The sequence below is a fragment of the Python bivittatus genome, unplaced genomic scaffold (genome assembly GCF_059951505.1).
Source record: "Python bivittatus isolate LINGU-HERP-01145 unplaced genomic scaffold, Pbiv_v1 ctg000980_np1212, whole genome shotgun sequence".
Taxonomy (NCBI): domain Eukaryota; kingdom Metazoa; phylum Chordata; class Lepidosauria; order Squamata; family Pythonidae; genus Python; species Python bivittatus.
In genome coordinates, this window is record NW_028277125.1 from 37,665,148 (window position 1) to 37,684,905 (window position 19,758).

General features: G+C 39.5%; 1 protein-coding gene across 9 annotated transcripts in view; it reads left to right on the top strand.

The window, feature by feature from the left end:
• The window catches only part of EPHB1 (EPH receptor B1), a 387,938-nt gene that overhangs the window by 96,993 nt on the left and 271,187 nt on the right, over positions 1-19,758 (top strand). For 8 of the 9 annotated variants that reach the window (XM_088132648.1, XM_088132652.1, XM_088132650.1 and 5 more), the window contains exon 2: positions 17,271-17,335. In XM_088132648.1, coding sequence (XP_087988774.1) covers positions 17,271-17,335 — 65 coding nt within the window. Of the gene's footprint in view, positions 1-3,417; positions 3,538-17,270; positions 17,336-19,758 lie in introns of those variants that run through there. The other variant, XM_088132649.1, reaches the window with a different exon arrangement.

Consider the following 19,758-nt stretch of genomic DNA (forward strand, 5'->3'; position numbering starts at 1 on the left):
TAGGTGCTTTTCTCATAGACTATGGACAAATATTTTTGTTCTTAACTGAACTGTGAAACATTTGAAACTGAATTGGTTTGTCCTCAAATCTGGAAGCATGAACTGAAACTGAATCATACCTTTTTAGATCAGCAATTCAAACTGAGTCTGGACTGATTGTACATGTTTTCACTCTGAACACCTGTGATGTTGGGGTCAGCAATTCAGTAGGACTCTACAGGCCACTTACAGGCAAAATTATAGACAATGCCTCAATAGGGCTAGAATATATGTCTACCTAATCCTTGTTTTTGAAGTAAGCCTATAGGAGTGGCATGACATTGTCTAACTTCAGAAAGAACTTTTTATAACTTTGCAAATGTGAGGTGATTTCAGTGCTGTGCCTTATATAAATGTGGATATGCACACATTTTCAACTGTAATAAGCTGGAGAGCAAGTGAGCTTTAAAAGCTGTTCTTCACAGTGTGCATTCATGTATGTTGTTAGTTTTTTCCAATAGTACCCTGCCGTTTGCAGTAACATGATCTCTGAGGCAGCTCACATGGTTTTTTAAAAAAAATGAAACAATATATTAACCCAACAAGTAAAAGAAAAGGCTAGAACAAAAGAGAAGCATACATTCTCAGAGCATTTCCTCAAATGAAGAATGGCTCTCTGGAAAAGTACAGCCTGTTTTTACCACCTGCACCGGGCACAGAATGAATTGGGAAAACTTCCATAGGGAAGGTGTTCAACAATTTTGGGCACATCCAGTGGGTTGCCCATAACAGCCGTGCATGTATTCCTTACCAAACTGCCTCAGGCTCCCAGGATGTGAAGCTGGCACGTGAGGGGGCGGGCAAGAAGCAAAACCCAACTTTTTATATATTTTTGCCTAAATGAGCTGTTGCTATGAAAGAAATTATCTTGGAAAGGGATATTGGTGAGAGCATCTGGGTAATGCATCCCATCAACAAACCAACAAATGGCATTAGGGATTTTAATTAGAGAGTTAGAAAACAAGCTAGTTAGAAAGACCTTGAAATTGGAATAGAGAAAAGCTTGGTGGGAATTGAGGATATGGGGGAGGGAAGACAGAAGGAGGCATGAAACATCTGACAGCACTGAAGTAGATAAAATAGCTACTGCAAATGAAAAAGCAAAATACAGGAGGGGAAAGAAGATGGCTTAGAAGCTTCTGTTCTGATTAATGATGTTCAGGCTGTGATCCATTGTAATCTCCTCATTAGCAAGCTGAGAAAAGTAATTTTACAGTGGCCCCTGACCACCTTTCCCGCTGCAGTCCTTCCCTATCTAGGATTGATGTACCTTGCAGGTTTGTTGCTGTCCAGATGCACACATGGCCAAGGTGGAACACGGAGGTGGTGTGGAACCTTTCCCCTCTCTTGGAAAGATGCCAAGATTTAGATCAAGCTAATTGACGATTGCTTTTGGCCTTTGAACTTTGTGGGTGTTCATGACAGGAATTAGTGCCAGAGAAAGTTATTTATGTATTTCTAACTTGCATTTATGTGCTGGATTTTTCATCCAAATATTTCTACATTCAGGGTAGCTTGTAACAAATGATAGTTAAAAAGTAATAGGTTTGTTGCTGTGGGGAAAAGTAAAAGAAGGGGGAGCTCTTTAATGCTGTCTTGAGCATGAGAAGTGGGATGCAACTTTAAGAAATAAGATAATAAATAAATATTCCATAGGGGATCACCAGCACATCAAGCCTAAAACAGCAACCAGAATGAAAACCAGCAGCATGCAGATCTGTAAAAAGCATCTTCAAATAGTGAGGCTTTTACCTACTTTCTGAATTCACCCACAAAGGCAACTAAGCCCTTGGGCAATGAACACTCTGCTGCCATGGAAAAAACAGATCATGCATTCCCAGCCTCTGCACTTCCGTGGGCAGTGACAGATGTATACAAGCCCAATTCAACAGCCTGCATAGAATTAAATGTTCATATGGGAAGGTGACGGTGAAGTACATTTTCCATATGCAATCATCATTCTGGAATGAACTCTATCCCATATTAACTTGGACTGTTCACAATATTCCTTCCAATATTGTAGTCAGTTGTTTAATTACTCCCAGCTCCTCAGAACACCAGAGAGCCAAAATGAACTCTGCCAAAATGAAGAGGATGCTTATCAATTGTCTAGTCTATTCCAGGTAGTAAGTTGACAGGGCTACCTGCTCCAAAAGTAGAACGCTCATCCAGAGTTCTCAGTGTATGGAATCTATCTGGATCCATTAGAACTGAATGCGAGAGTGGTTCTGAAGGCAAGAACTCAGTGTATAATGTTACACTGAAGAATTCAGAAGCTTGCAATATCTTATGCTCTTTGATTGGCTGGGCTTTTTTTTTTTTAATGACTTCTTATTGGTGAAGTATAACAAACAAACAAAAATAATACAGCAATTATAGGACAATAAAATAAATACATTATGATCATTAAAATAAAGTAAAACCTAAAGAGAGAAAAAAGGAAAGATCTGTATAATATTAATATAAAATTAGTTCAATCCTTTAACATATTAAATCTAGGCAATATAGAAACACATTACACCATCTTTTCCTTTTAGAATATAAAGACATTTCAGAAATTAATCTCTTGAATCCACTCTTTAACTCTGGGAATGTAAATTTCTTTCCACCTCTGTAGAACAGTTTGGCTCTCTGTCTTGAAATAGAACAGGCAGCCCAGTTTGCATGAAAGGTTGGGATCTTTCCTGTATTCACATATAAGCGTTTAACTGAATTGTTTATTGGCTGTGCAACATTTCTCTAAATTAAACTGTTAGTTTCTGCAAGATCAGGCTTATCTTATCAACCAGGTACTTATCACATACTTTTTTTTTTTAACAGAAAAGTTTGATGAAGTGATGGGATGGTCTTCCAGAAGATTTCACAATAACTTTATGCTAGTTCATTACATGGTAGATGTACTAAAATCTGACCGGCAATTGGTAGATAAGCAGATGATAAATGGAAAAAGGGATGTGACTCATATATTGTGTAAAAGAGGATTTTGGAAGGTATAGCTTAACATGCAGAAGTCATGGAAATTTCCTTCTCTGTGCAGCAGTTATGGTAATCAGGGAATGAGGAAAATAGGGATTCTGTACCTTTACATAAAAACAAACAAACACAGGATTCTAAAAATTACCGTACTTTTCCGACTATAAGACGATACTTTTTTTCTAAAATCCTTACCCTAAAAACTGAAGGGCGTCTTATTCAAGGAAGTCAGCCGAGAATCGCGGTTGCAAAACTGCCAAACTCTGTTTCTGCAGAGAGGCTTCCTCCTATTGCTAGCCTCCAATCACGAGTGAAATAGCTTGTCTCTCAAACGGACTTCCTCCAATCACGAGCCTTATGTAACTGACGTCAGTTGATGCTGAACAAACCAATTAGAGGAAGGCTGTTTGCAGAGACAAGCTATCGGCAGTTTCACTCGTGCTTGAATGTAATCAGTTATGCAAAAGAGCCTGGAAATAGAGCTGCCGAGAGACGGTTTGGACCTCCTCCCACCGAGTGTATCAGGTAAATGTTAACTAATTACTAAATAAAAATGTGTTCTGCACTATCTTTAAAATACTGATTTTTAAATTTTGGGCTAGAAAAGTGGGGGGCGTCTTGTACATGGGGGTGTCTTATTGTCGGAAAAATACGGTAGTTTTCCAAGACTGTGACTTCCAGATGGATACCCAAGCTAAATTCCAAACCAAACTTTTATTTTAGGTTTATGGAAATTACATATTTCAGTATAGGTAAACTTGGGGCCTTGGATTCTCTCTTAGGACTTGATAAAAGAGAGAAAATACTGTGTGCATGAACAGAAGCAAGTCAGTTGTTAAAAAGTATTATAGCTTTGGCAATATAAATTATAACTGAAATCTTCACTAAATCCCATTTAAAAAAGAAAATATAATTGGATTCTGTACATCAACGTTCAAAGCATAACGCTATCTACAGCCAAGTATGTGGCTTCCAGCATACCTAAAATCTTTTCCAGCACACGTAGTCTCTATTGGAAATTAATCTTTGCTCAAACAGCATATGTGTGCTTGTGAGCTTACATTTGCCTGATTTTCTTAGTTGGCTTGCTTCTGTGCCAACAACAGCCTTCTGTTTGGAAATTAAACAACTAAAGCTTTAAAAGAGGCTTTTAAGCAGAGCTTGAACGGCCACCTATTGTGGCAGTGGATTTGCTGTACTAGCAGAGGACTGGACCAAGATGACCTTGGGGTTCTTCTGTGAAACTCTCTGCATCTTTTTTATCTCCACATGCTGAAGCATATCACTTGCTTAATTGTCTTTAAGTGGATTTTATAGGGGCAGGGGCAGAGCCATTGAAGGAATTGACCTTCTTTTAAAAAGAATCATACACACACAACCCAGAGACACTCTTCCTTTCCAACACATTCAGTCACTGGGCAAGAAACTCCCTGTAATGTTCTACAGATGTTCTGTATGGCACCCTGGAGGAAAAGGGGCACTCTAATTGACTACAGGTGTGACCTATGATGAAGTAACATCCTGCCCTGCCTAGGAGAGACGTACTGGAGGTCAGGTTCTAATCCTGTGTCTTCAGAAGCTTTTATCCATCATAAATGAGTGAGGCTGAACAGATGAAGAGAAAAGAAGAAAAGGAGAATACGGGGGAATAATAGAATGGAATGCTCATTTGTCATGTTAGAGCAAAGATGTGTGACAAGCTGTAGCTGCTAACACTAATCCCCCTGTGTATTACAGTCATGCGCCATGGCACAGATAAGAAGCTGAGCTCCAAAGAAAGCAGTATTAGTCTTCCTCTCTTTTTATGGTAGTGGATGATGGGAAAAGGATTCATTCAATAGGAACATTCCTCTCATTATTATTGTTGTTGGTTGCACAGTCAGCCAGATGTTTAGACTGGATTTGGCATTTTTATCCACCTATCGAGTCCCTCCCAAGGACCTGGGATAGGCAGATGTTGTTTGATGGTGTTAAAGGTATTGTCACAGGATATAAGCTGTTCCAAGTAACGCTGCCTTTTGCAATTGACTGAGGGTGATTTTGTCAATGCCGATGGTCTTCAAGTGGTGCTCCAGATGTTTTGGGATTGCACACAAGGCACCTATTACTATTGGTATTGTCTTTGCTTTCTTTTGTCATGGTTGTTCTATTTCTATTTGCAGTTCTTTGTATTTTTTTATTTTCTCCAGTTCCATTTCTTCTATTCTGCTGTCTCCAGGTATTCCAAAGTCCACTATCCAGACTTTTTTGTCTTTTTTTATCACAATTGTTAAGTCTGGGTTGTTGAGTGGCAGGTGCTTGTCTCTTTGAATTCTAAAGTTCCAGAGCGCTTTAGCTTCTTCATTTTCTATTACTTTGTCTGTTTTGTGGTCCCACCAGTTCTTATTGCAGACAAATGGTATTTCTTGCAGATACTCCAATGCACCGTTATTGCTACTTTGCCATGCCGCAGTTTGTAGTCAGTCTGTGCAAACTTCTTGCAGCAGCTAACTAGGTGGTCCACTGTTCCTTCAGCTTCTTTGCAGAGGAGGCATTTGCAGTCTGTTGCTGTCTTCTCAATTCTGGCTTTGTATGCATTTGTTCTTAAGGCTTGGTCTTGTGCAGCCAGAATTAGCCCCTCTGTCTCTTTCTTCAACTTTCCTGCTCTTAGCCATTGCCAGGTCTTGTTGTTCTCTGCTTTGCCTGCTAGTTTTTTTGTGTACTGGCCATGTAATACTTTGCCTTGCCATGTCTTTTCTATTCGTCATTTGGTCTTTCTTCTAGGCCACATTGGTCTCTTTGGTATTCAGTAAGCCTTCACGGTGTACTAGCTTCAGTGCATCTTCTTCACTGTCCTTCAGATATTCTTCCAGTGCCCTTTTTTCTTCTTCAACTGTCTGGTGTACGTGTAAGATTCCATGCCCACCAATGCTCCTTGGTAAGTAGAGTCTGTCAACGTCGCTGCAGGATTCATTATCATTATTTTTCTGGTCTTCCTATCCAAGGATTCTAGTTTTACTTGAGTCTAGTCCACTATTCCAGCTGCATATCTAATGACTGGAATTGCCCAGGTGTTAATCGCCTTGATGCTATTTCCACCACTGAGTTTGGACTTTAAGGTCTTCACTCTCATGATGTATTCACTACTACTATTCACTACTAACCTTCTTCTTGACTTCAATGTGCTTGATGTTGTCAGCTTGAAACATGCTCAGGTATTTGTAGTGGTCTTCTTCATCTAGACTCTTGATGTTATTTCCATAGGGCATCTTGATTCCTTCATTTTTCACTATTTTCCCCCTGTTGATGGTAAGGGTGCACATTTGTCCAGTTCAGAATCCTTTGCAATACCTTAGTGATTCTATTTCAGATGGTATTTTTCCATACGGCTTCAAATCATCCATGTAAAGGAAGTGGGGTAGCCTGGCAGATATATGCTAGCCATAGCTTGACTTATTCAGTACTGTTGAAACAGGAATCAATGCAATGACAAACAGTAGTGGTGATAGTGAGCCTCTTTGAAAGATTCCACTCTTGATATTAACCTCTCCCAGTCTATCACTATTGAGCAGCAACTGTGTCTGCCGTTGTGCCACTGATCTTTGCACAAAGCTTCTGATGTTTCTACTGACTCCTGTTACTTCTAGGCACTTGGTTATCCAATCATGTGGCAGGGAGTCGAATGTCTTCTTGTAATCAATCCAAGCTGCGTTCAGGTTGGTCTTCCTTCTCTTGTAGTTTTCATCTTCTCCATTAGGAAGTGATATTTCGTTCTTCTGCTGTTTGGGTGGTTTCCTTTCTGCACAGAGGGAAACCGCTTGTTTTCAATTAGATGCTGTTGGACTGCATCAGCTGCCACACCCCTTAGCAATTTGAAAGTTGTTGGTAAGCAGGTAATTGGCCTGTAGTTACCTGGTGCTGCCCCTTTTGTTGGCTCTTTCATTATCGGGTAGCTTTTGCCAGATGTTAGCCAATCTTCAATTTTACCTCCCTGCAGTTGTTAAACTGCTTGGCAATGAGTGGATGCAGACCAGTCAGATGTTTCAACCAAAAACCATGCAGTTCATCTTCACCTGGTGCTGACCAGCTCTTGATCTTCCTTGCCCTTTTCTCCACCATTTCTGCTGTTATTACAAGTTCTTTCATTTCAGCTTCTTTTTTATTCTTATCTACTTCCTTTATCCAAGCTGCATTTTTATTGTATTTCTTTGGCTTGTCCCATAGCTGCACCCAGAACTGCACTGTGTCTTCTTTGTCAGGTATTGATTGGTTCATTGCAGTCTCTTCACTGATGGATTGGTAGAAACTTTTCTGATTTGACTGACATTGGAGATTCTCCTTACAGCGTGAATTCGAGCTTTGTATCTGCTGATCTTTCTGGCTATGGCTGTTATTTGCTGTTTTATTATTTCCAGTGCTTCTTTGATCTTTCTTGTTTCTAGGTGATGTTTCAGGTATTGATTGATTGATCAGGTATTCTTTGGTCTTCTTGTTGTTCAACTTCTTTTCTTTCATCTGTTCTAGATTGCTTGGATCTGATCATAGCATGCTGGTCTTATTTTCCAATGCGATCTTCCATTTTGGTGGTGCACTGTTTGACTTTTTTTCTTGTTTGTTGATTTTGCATCCAAGGTATTCAGTTATAACTGCAGCCATGCTGTACATTAGTTGGTTTGTTTCTTGTAGTGAGCTGGTGTTTATATTTGATATTACAGTATTGGCATCTTTTAATACTTCTACTGTTTCTTTGTAACAAGCTTCAGTGCAGGGAACCTTATTCTGTTGTTTTTGTGCTGTTCTAGATGCAGTTATTCTTTGTTTCAATTCCTTTTGTTTTTTAGTTAGAGGGCTTTGTTCTTTCTGAGGAGGAGGTGGAGGAGAGGGTGTCTGGTTTGGGAATGAAAACAATTCAGTAGCTATGCTGGTTTCCTCTACTGCTGACTCCACCTGATTTGCCTTTTCAGTCTGAGCTACTTCTGGCAAGGCTTCAGTTTCTTTGCCCTGGGTAGACCTTTCTAGTTCTTCCAGTTCTACTTCTGTGAATACAGTACTTTATTTCATATTATAAATTGACGTTGATCTGCTAGCCTGTGTTATGTTATGTCTGATTCTGGATGTTGTTCTTTCCAGAACTGGTACATTCTTTTCAGATATCCTCTTCTCATTGGACTTGATTTGTAATAGCAGATCATTATTTCTTTGTTTTAAGTCTTTGTATGTTGTGGTGAGAAGCAACTTTTCTTCCAGTAGTCCTGTAGGTGCTGGCCCTGGTTGCTCAGCCTACAGTCCTGAGTCCTTTAGCCCATTTGTCACCAGATGTCCATGAACTAGAACACCTAGTGCGGTCTTTGTTGACCCAGGTGATGACTGATCCTGCATAGGTTTCTGTAAATTATGTCTCACCATATTGTTTATTGGAGAGGCGGTCTTTGTCTGGCTTCTCTGATGAAACCTGCCTAGTATGGTTGAGCCTCTGGCGTAGCTGTCATCCTCCTTGGAGCACTCAAGCTCTACAACCACAGTAGTTGTGGGGCTTGAGGTTGTTCCTCACTGGGGTTAATATTATTGTCATTATTGTTGGTCGCACAGTCAGGCAGATGTTTAGACTGGATTTGGTATTTTTATCCACCTATCGAGTCCTTCCCAAGGACCTGGGATAAGCAGATGTGGTTGTTTGATGGTGTTAAAGCATTGTCACAGGGTATAAGCTGTTCCAAGTAAAGTTGCCTTTTGCAATTGATTATTATTGTTGTTTGTTGTTATTATTATTTTGCCTTTCTAGCATGAGTCAATGGTTTCCAAGAATACTGGCTATCCTCAAGTCTTGAGGATGCTAATGGTTATTTGCAGAGGAAGCACCTTGCTGGTTGGTTGAGATTTAGCATCAGCACATTTCTGTGTCAGTGCTCATTCAGAAAAAAGCCCCTTTGGGAAACCAGGCAGGAGTGTGCTGTTGGACAGGAAAGAAAGACAGATGAAGGGAAATTCTTTTGGTAGAAACAATTGTTTTTAAAAAAAGACAAAAAAATGAAAGTGAACAAGCAAGAGAGACTGAACACAGTCAGTTGACTTTTAAAAATAAAACAGATAATGATGGGTAAGCAAATCAATTGCTAACTGTTAGGATGGATCTTGACCAGCTTCCTCTGTACCATATATGTATATCTGTGTTGAGATACATGGAAAGATATAGACAGGGAAATGTATGGGAAATATGTTTTGTAGATAGATAGAGATTTAGGCTGGATAGCATAGCAGTTAGAACACTACCCTTGATGTGGGAGACTGGGGTTCAAATCCTGGTTGTTACCTGACTTACCAATAGGGGTCCTTGGGCAAGACCCCTTACGCTTCACCTACCTACCTTGAATATGAGAGTGATATGAACTAAGAGAGCCATGCTGGCTCAGACGTTGCCCAGATTAACAAGTTGGAGGCTAAGATCAAGGCAATGGGGAGAGAAGTTAGTCAGCAGGTGGAATTGCAGAAGGTGTGTAGATTAAGCATAAGACTCAGCTACTGAAAAAATGGGCCTGACTCCATCTGAAGCTCTAGAGACTGCTAAAGAAAGGCTCACAGCACTGGCTTCCAGGCTAAGGAGATATACTAGAGAAACAGAGGCCAAGGAGATAAATGCCCAGTTCTCCAAAGATGTATTTCCAAATGCAGTGCAACAACACAGTTACAGCAGAGCTACCAACAACAGAAACTGAAGAGTACTGGAAGAACATATGAGAGAAAGAGAAGACACATAACATCAGTGCAAAGTGGCTGCAGGACCTGAAAGCAGACCACAGTAATCTCCCAGAACAGGAACCAGTCACCATCACAGTAGCAGACATCCAACAGCGGGTCAAGAACATGAAAAGCTGGACAGCACCTGGCCCGGATATGATCCACACCTACTGGCTAAAGAAACTAACAGCAGTGCATGAACGCCTAGCAGCACAGATGAACCAGCTACTAGCAGAGGCTCCCACCCATACTGGCTAACACAAGGAAGGTGCTGATCATGATAGACCCCCACCAGGAAACAGCACTGTCCAACTACTGGCCAATAACCTGCCTCCCCACAACATGGAAAGTCCTATCAGGCAGGTTCTGCCAAGCAACAGAACCATATGGGCCTATACATAAACACAGCTCAGAAGGGCATTGGGAACAACAACAGAGGCTTAAAACACCAGTTGCTCATAGATAGAGGAGTCGCCTGGGACTTAAGGTCTAGGCAAACCAATCTGAGCACAGCCTGGATTAACTACAGGAAAGCTTATGACTCAATGCCACACACATGGATCTTTGCCTGCCTGGCACTATACAAAGTCAACAGGACACTAAGGACCTTCCTCAAGAACTCAGTGGGACTGTGGAAGACAACACTGGAAGTCAACTCAAGACAGCACACGTAAGTGGCCATCAAGTGCGGCATATACCAAGGTGATGCACTACCCCACTGCTGTTCTGCATAGGCTTGAACACCCTCAGCCAGATAATCACAAGGACTGGATACGGGTACAAGTTCAAGAGTGGAACCTCCATCAGCCACCTCATCTACATGGATGACATCAAGCTGCATGCTAAGAGTGAACAAGACATCGACTCACTGATCCACCTGACACAGATCTACAGTAAGGACAGTGGGATGTCATTCAGACTGGAGAAGTGTGGCAGGATGGTAATAAAGAGACAGCAGGTAGTTAAGACTGATGGGGTGGAACTACCAGTGGCTGGTACAGAACATACAAGTACCTGGGTATCAGGTCACATGGGAACCATGATGAGGAGGCAAGGAAGACAGCAACATCCAAGTACCACTAAAGGATAAGACAGGTCCTGAAGTGTCAGCTCGATGGGAAGAACAAGATCCACACCATCAACTTGAATGCCCTGCCAGTCATCAGATACCCTGCCAGTATAGTCAGCTGCCAAGGAGGACATGGAGGCTGCCAATGTGAAGACCCAGAAGCTCCTTACAATGTATGGAGGTTTCCACCCCAGGTCCAACACCCAGAGACTGTACACCAGCTGGAAAGAGGGTGGGGAAGGTCTGATGAGCATGAAAGCCACTGTTCTGGATGAAACCCAGAGCATCCAAGAGTACATCAGTAACATGGCACCCAAAGTTAAGCTGCTGAGAGAATGCCTGAGGCAGCAGCAGACATGGGAGGAAGTTCAAGTGGAGGAAGTGCCATGACAGGACAAGCCCCTGCATTCCCATGTACCATCAACAGATAGCTGAAATCTTACCAGTAGCTGGAAAGGGCTGGACTAAAAGACAGCACTGAGGTACTGATCATAGCAGCACAAGAACAGGCACTAAGCACCAGGTCCATAGAAGTAGGGGTCTACCACACTAGACAGGACCCAAGGTGCAGATTGTGCAAAGAGGCCTCAGAGACAGTCCAACATATAGTGGCAGGGGGTAAGATGCAAGCAGGAACAGCATACACTGAACAGCACAACCAAGTAACTGACATTGTGTACAATAACATCTGCACAGTGTATGGGCTAGACCCTCCCAAGTCCAGTTGGGAGATTTCACAGAAGGTCATGGAGAATAACAAAGCTAAGATCCTGTGGGATTTCCAGATCCAGATGGACAGGCAGGTACTGGCTAATCAACCAGACATTGTGGTAGTAGACAAAGACCAGAAGACAGCGGTAGTGATAGATGGAGCAGAGCCAAGTGAGAGCAACATCAGGTAGAAGGAGTATGAGAAGCTGGAGAAGTACCAGGGCCTGAAGGAAGTACTAGAGAGGATGTGGAAAGTAAAGGCCAAAGTGGTCCCAGTGGTGGTAGGAGCACTCAGGGCTGTGAATCCTAAGCTGAGAGAGTGGCTGCAACAGATCCCAGGAACAACATCAGAGCTCTCTGTCCAGAAGAGTGTAGTGCTAGGAACAGCTAAGATACTGTGCAGAACCCTCAAACTCCCAGGCCTCTGGTAGAGGACCCGAGATTGAGGAAGACACGTACCACCCATAGGGGTGAGAGGACAGTTTTTTATATATATATTTTTATTAAACTTTTTAAAACAAAAGATAAAAAACTAACAGAAACTAACATAAAATAAAGATAAGAGACAAAAAAAGGAAAAGGAAGACAGTGCTAAAGGTGCAGAAAAAAAGAAAAAGAAAATGTAAAGAAGTAGCTTCCGATATTCCTTACAGCAGTCATAAGTACAAGTATAAATTTACCTCTTATTCTATGGTTACAACATAACTCACTTTTTTCTGTAATCTATTTTTCTAATCATCAAAAGTATAAATCATAAGTTCATTTTTTTCTGTTTCATGCAAAAAGAGAGTCACTCAGAGTCATTTGTCACTGCCCATGTCACTGCAAATTAGAAATAGATAGATAGATAGATAGATAGATAGATAGATAGATAGATAGATAGATAGATAGATAGTCTATTAAGGGTTTTCAGTGAGCAATAAATGTAGATAATGTCTTTTCTTGAATCAGAGAAGTCAATTTGGCCATCTCAGCAAATTCCATCATCTTCACCATCCATTCCCTCACTGAGGGTATCGTCGATTTTTTCCATCTTTATGTATATAATAATCTTGTTGCAGTTATCATGTATCAAACCAAAATTCCATGACTTTTTTCCAACTGTTTGTCCATCAGTCCCAAGATAAAGGTCTCCAGTTTCAATTGTATATTAAGCTTTAAAACCTTCTGAATTAGTGAATATATTTAAATACAAAACTTTATTGCTTTTTTACATGTCCACCAAACATGATAAAATGTCCCTTCTTGTTAACATTTCCAAGATACATTTGAATTACCTTTATACATTCTAGATAATTTCTCTGGTGACATATACCAGCAATACATCATTTTATGTAACATAATGTATATTTCAGTCCTTTCAACCACATATTCTCCCACTGTTCCATTTATATATTACAACAAAAATTTTAGCCCACTTTATCATATAGTCTTTCACTCGTTCTTGTTCTATTTCAATTTTCAATAAAAGGTTATACATTTTAGCAATAACATGTTCATCATCTGTACACAGTTCTATTTCAAACTCAGTTTTACGCTGTTCACAACTAAAAATTATTTTGTCTACTTTAAATCTTTCTACTAATTGTATATAAGAAAACCATTGACAAATATATCCCTCTGTCATCAGATCTTCTCTCGATTTTATTTTATATTCTTGACAAAATTCGAACATCTCACAATAAATTAGCCATTTATGTTTACTTATCATTTTTCCTTTATAAAATGCTTCTTGTGCTGAAAGCCGCAGAGGTGTTTCTGGGCACAACCTGGATTTGTATCTATTCTATATTCTCAATATGGAATGTCTAACAAAATGACTTTTAAAATCTACATTAATCTTAGCTTAATTGTACCATAAATATCCATGTCACCCGAATCTCAAGTCATGTTCTTCTAACTAAAAAACCCTTCTATTTTGAATTAACATTCACTCTTTTATCCAAACTAAGCAACAGGCTGCAAAATATATTTTCAAATCAGGTAGACCCAATCCTCCTCTTTCTTTTACATCTTGTAACATCTTATATTTAACTTGTATTTTTTTTTCCTTGCCACACAAATTTAGATTTGTCCTTTTGCCATTGTTTAAATGGTGCATTGGTTGTCAAAACAGGTATTGTCTGAAACAAAAATAACATTCTAGGTAAGACATTCATCTTAATCACAGAAATTCTCCCCAGCAATGACAATTGTATTTTCTACCATCTTAACATATCTTTTTAACTTCATTCCATGTCTTAACATAATTATTTTGAAATAACATGCAATTCATATTTGTCATAGTAATACCCAAGTATTTTACCTTCTTCTCAATCTTAAAATCTGTTTTATTCATCAATTCTGTTTGATCTTGTATTTTCATATTTTTTTAACATCTTCGTCTTCTGTTTATTAATCTCAAAACCTGCTGATGCACCATTATTTTAATTTACCCATTAATATTTCAATTCCCTTTAAAGGATCTTCCAAAACCAACACCAAGTCATCTGCAAAAGCTCTTAATATAAGTCTCATATGGGAAGTACTTGTGAATTACTGCCCAAGCTTCATGTTGAGTCAAATGACAAGCAGGCATGTTTGCTTATTTGATGTAATGCAATTGTAAGGAAGATTCCAGCTGTTACTTGAAGTGGTTGACTAGAGTCTTTCCTGCTAGCAGACTGAGCCTCAAGGAAGTATCCTTCCCTGTTGTTTTATGTGCCCGACCTCAGCACTTAATATGTGTTCATGTTTAAGTAAGCCAGCTTGTGATTTGGCACTGCAGGGTGGCAAAGTTCTTCTTCAGTGGATTAGTTACAAGTAGTTGCTTTCTAGCTTGTTTTCAGCCACAAACCTGTAAGGAAAAATATTCCTCCTGATGTCTAGAAGATAGAAACAGAACCAAAACAGTAGTGAAGTTCTGATGAGGGGCAGGACATGGGATAAAATACAGATTATATCAGTTGTTTCCAGAAATACAAATCAGAATGTAATGATTTGTGATGGAACGTGTAAAAAAACAGCTGAGATTAACATGTTTTCTAGGTTGGAAATTGTCATAGGTTAAATATAGATAAATAGGTTTTACACCTACTGTATAAGCATGTCAATCAAACCTGATCTGGACATATTGACGGGTCTTTGGGGTTTAGATGGATGCATCTAAAATGCATTCTGGTGAGTTCATTTAGTGGATTCTGAAGCCTTTCTTGGTCAATCTATGAGGGTGACTAACACAACTTAGTGGCTGGGCTGATTCAGCTATCTTGAATCATTTAGTTTTGATCGCTGTTAAAGTATGTTATGATTATTGCTTAATCTCTTTCCATGTCAGCATTCTTCTTTACTTAGGCATTCAAAAGGCAGATGTATTAATCAAAAACCTACATATAGCAACCCTCTTTGTGATGATAACATGACAATTGAGGGATTCAAGATTTCCCAAATTTTGAGTGACAGTGGGATGATAAAAAAAAAATAGTGGTGTTGTCTCAACCTGCCACAAGCTTGGTTGCTCAAAGCTAAAAAACAAATAGCTCATGAAGAGGAGAATATATTTAATTACAAGTTCGGGAAGGGAAATAGATAGGAGAGTGGGCTGAAGCAGTATAGAGTGCTTCTAGGCACCAGGTGAGTAGAAAGCACATAAAACAGAAGATGAAGATGGTTTTTAATGTTTGGAAAAAAAGAGGAAGAAAAGTTTTCTGGTGTAGTAGCTTTTGTTGTCAAGCTACTCGTGTTGAAATATAGTTAAAATGATGATTAGAACTGCCTTGGGGCATAAATTGATGACTTTGAAACGAAGTCATCTGAGTTGCAAGAAAGAAAGGGGGAAAATGCGCAGCATGGAACTGCTTGACCATAGATTGATGACACATGTCATTTCTTTTCCCAACATTTGGTGGAAACATTGCCAACAGGCAACTTAATTTTTAAACAAATAAATAAAACTCAGAGGATTCCCATACCCCATCTGTTTCTGTTGTTGCTACTATTATTACTCTTCAAAAAAGGAGAGACTGGGAAAATATTAACAGCAGAACAGTTTTCTCATGTTTTCAAAACATAAAATAAATGTAACTCTTCATTCTAAAAAGCCTGAGTCCAATCACATTGCTTTAATATTCATGCTTCTGATTTTTGCCTAGGTTGGCAAGCCACTTACGTAAGCAACAAATCAGTGTATATCAAAATATCAAGCCACCAACATTCCTAATTTGGTTAGGCAGCTATCAAGTACTCATGGAAATGCCTATAATTGAGCATGTTCAACCCCACTGCTAGGAGAACCAATGGAATTTGTAGGCCAAGCTCTAGTAGTTGGCATACTTTTATTACCTTTCCTATCCTTTTGGCTTCATTATACTTACTTCTCACTGTTTTTTCTTAAATCCTATATCAACAATCTAAAAGTGTGATATCTGAGATGTTAAGACAAGATTGCTAAGCTCTGACTGACAATAGTTTATCATCTATAATCCTTTAATTCACAGTACTAGAAGTTAGAGCCATTAATTTGGGTGCAGGAAACATTTTAAGTTTCTGTACTTCAGGGTTTTTTTTGCACCAAAGTTATGCTATAAAGAAACGGGATTCTTGCTCTGGTAGAACTGGCACTGACTTATAAATAAATAAATAAAATCCAGCCTTATGGTGAGGTCATGGGTATGACTCAATCTTGTGCATCTGCGGATGATTTGGAGAAAGCTCAGTATGAACTTATATCTAAAGAGATAAAGCCCATATAATAACCTGCAAACTCAAGGCCAACTGAGATTGCCATTTGGAGCTGAGCAGGTCAATAAGTATTCGTATGCATCAGTAATGTCATCTGCCAGCAGGCTGGATCCAGACCCTACTTGGCTTTTTGATTATCATACCAAGTTTGAGTTTGATTGATTTTGGTGTAGTAAAAGTTGAGCTGGTTTCCAACAAAGTAAGTTGAGTTGGGGCATCACTTAAATCAGTGAGATAAGTTAGCTGTCTAACTTTAAAGCCCATGATTTTAAACATGCAACACAAATCTGGAGCTAACTCACTGTGCAGTTTCACTTAGAAAGAAGCAGTGAACTTCTAGAAGATACTGTTGTCTCATGCATATTACAAGAAACCAAAATAATAAATACTGCCTTCCTTTTGGTAGGGGGTGTTTCAGGAAATGCAGTAAATCTTCAGCTGTCTCTGATGCATCTGACTGAGTGAGCACCATTCTTATAAAGCACAGAACAGATGATACTATTATTAGAGAACCTAAGCATTTGTCAGTACAACAGGGGAATAAGCAAACATTTCTGGAAGCAAAGAAGTCCTTGATTCAAAAGGAAGTGCTTGTGAACTAGCCATTTTTGTTGATGTAAAGAGAACACTATAGTAATTTAAGATCAGTATGTTTAGTATGACATAAGTTTTCTTGAGTCCAGTTCCTTAGATGTGTCTAGTGAAGTGGATTATTGTCCCTAGAAGCTTATGCCATAATCACTGGTTAATCTTTAAGATGCTATGAAAAATGAAATGCATTAATTAGAAACTGGACTTTCACCTCCCTGGGATTGCTTTAAACTCAATTCAGTAATCTAAATACTCTCTTCCAGTTCCATTACTCTGTATACTGGGAGTCATAAAGTCAAGTTTCAAAGCACTGTAAAAGCCTAAACTTGTATCTACAGAGCAGCAATGAGAATTATGTATCAATTTTGTATTCAAATTACATCCCAATATATCTTTGTGGTAGTTATGTTCAGACTCCTAACTTGCTCCCCCTCACTTCTTTGTGAACCCTCAGAAACACTAATGGATACCCGGACAGCCACAGCTGAACTTGGTTGGACAGCAAACCCACCATCAGGGGTAAGTAAATGTCAGCTACTTAAATTGTTTGTAAGGGGGTGTTGGCTCTTATTTAAATTCAAATAAATAGGAATGGTCAAATTTTGAAGTTTGGTTTTGCTTATTTTTCTATTTTTTCCAGCCATATTCCCTTCCATTTTTCCTCCCATTGGTATGCAATATTTTTTAAAAGTCTGCATGAAAAGTTTTTTTTTTTACCTAAATGTATGCATTTTAAACATGCTTTTATGAAATGCACACTTTCTGCATGCAGTTTTACATAAAATGGTGCATTTGTGTGTCCATTTCCAATGAATATGTACATTTTCTTAAACTGAGAAATGTATAACATAGTGTGATGGAATGCGCAATAGACATTGGGAACACAGAGGGGGCAGCAATAAGAGGACACTTAAGGGAGGAAACAGGGCTGTTACAGAAGAGATTCTTGAGTCTGAGGGAGGAAGCATGAGAAAGAAATTTGGAGTAACTCTGCCTTAATTACACTAGGTATTAGTTGTGTGGGAGAATTATTTTGGTAGACTTTAAACTTCTGTTACATTATCCTACTAGCAGTAAAGATCTTTCAAGAAATCCAGCAGGTTCTAATTTCCTGAGCTTGCTAGCTTCACAAGGTTTACCATGAATCCTGAAAGCCTTTTTACTGTCTCATGAGAAAAGGGTCAGATCCTCCATTCTGGACCTAGATGTGGCTTTGGATCTCTGAGGTTCCCTGTTGTTGGCAGGGTAAGAGGCAATGGTGTTATTGCAGTATAGGCAATAGATCACACAAATCACAAGTTTACACAATGCTATAGTGCATTTGTGTAAACTTGGTTGTGTAAAACTTATAGGTTTACCTCAGTTAGGAGCAGAACCACAGGTGGATGAGCAGCAGTTAAACTCCATTCTCCTGGAAACCTGCCTGAGAAATTCCGGGAATGCAGGACCAATTCCTTACTTTCCTTTTTCTGGGTGAAATATTCATGGTGGACAGGTTGGGAATTCCCTACAGATTGGACCAAGGTGACATTTGTTCTTAGCCTTTTGAAAGAAGAAGCAGGCAGATGGGCACTGCTACTCAATGAAAGGAAAGATGCCAGCTATCAAGATTTTATGCAGAAGTTCAGACCTGCCTTTGATAATTCCATCAGGAGAGCAGATGCTAATTGGGAGATTTGTGACAAGAAGGATGCAGAGAATGTGAATGCACAGTAGATTTTTAATTATAATCCAGGGATGTGCATTGGAATGATTTTGCCCTAATCAGCCATTTTTGGGGACGCCTTTCTGATGAACTGAAGGATAATCTTGGAAGAGTTATTTCAACATTGTGTGGTGATTGATGGCAGACTAGAGAAGTTGAGTTGTGAAGAAAATAACAGAGACGGTTTCAGAGCCTTTCCTCACCCTTCCCCTCTCCCAGTTATCTCTTTGGATTCCAATGGCATGGAGCCCATGCAAATAGGGATGATGAAGAGTTTCCTGCCTGCAGTGGAAAAAGCAATGAATATGACATCTCAGATTGTATTCTTACTGTGGAGCACTTGGTCATTTATTGGAGGCTTGCCCTGTTAAGCTTTCTTCCTTTGAATCAGATGGAAAGTATTGTACCTGTGGAGATTTAGTAGATCTTGTGAGTAAATGGCCAAATTGCTCTAAAGTCTTGACTTTGGAAACTTCATAGGCCCTCCTCCCACGAGCTTATCAGGAGGGTCCTCGGATAATTAAGAAGAGTTCTGACATGTGATACCAGGCAACTGCATTTTGTAATCCTCATTAGTCTTTTTTATATCCATGGGCTTGGAATTCCAACCATCATCTCTTCTGGACTCTGGAGAAACTGCTAAGCTGAGGCTATTTTGCAGCAATTGGGCTTGCACACACAATCACTGGAAAAATCTATGCAAATAAGAGATGATCAATGGCAAATGCCTCAAATCAGGTCTCATCCTGCAACATGCAACTCCTTTGCAGTTGAGAAGAAATGATCACAAATAATTATTGCAACTATATTTGTCTGCTTCTATATATGTCCCAATTGTTTTGGCCATAGACTGGTTGCAAACACATAATCCTGATATTCACTGGAGCAAGAGATTGTTTCTTTCCCCTCAAAAAAATGTCAACACCACTGGTTCCAGGCATTAGATTCTTTCCTGTGTCTCCCTGCCACTACACAGCCTGCACCTCCTTCTTTGCCAGAAATGTATGTAGAGGTCGGCAATGCTTCAGGGGAAGAGGAAGCTGCAACCTTATCTTTGTATTGGGTATGTAATTATACTATCAACTTGCTACCTGGAGCCTGGATCTCAGAACTAAATGGCACTATACATGTCTACTCAAGAATTAACAGCTTTAAAGGAATTTCTGAACAAAAATCTGAAGAAAGGATTAATTTGTCCTTCTTCATCTCACCATTGTTTCTGGTAAAAAAGAAAGAT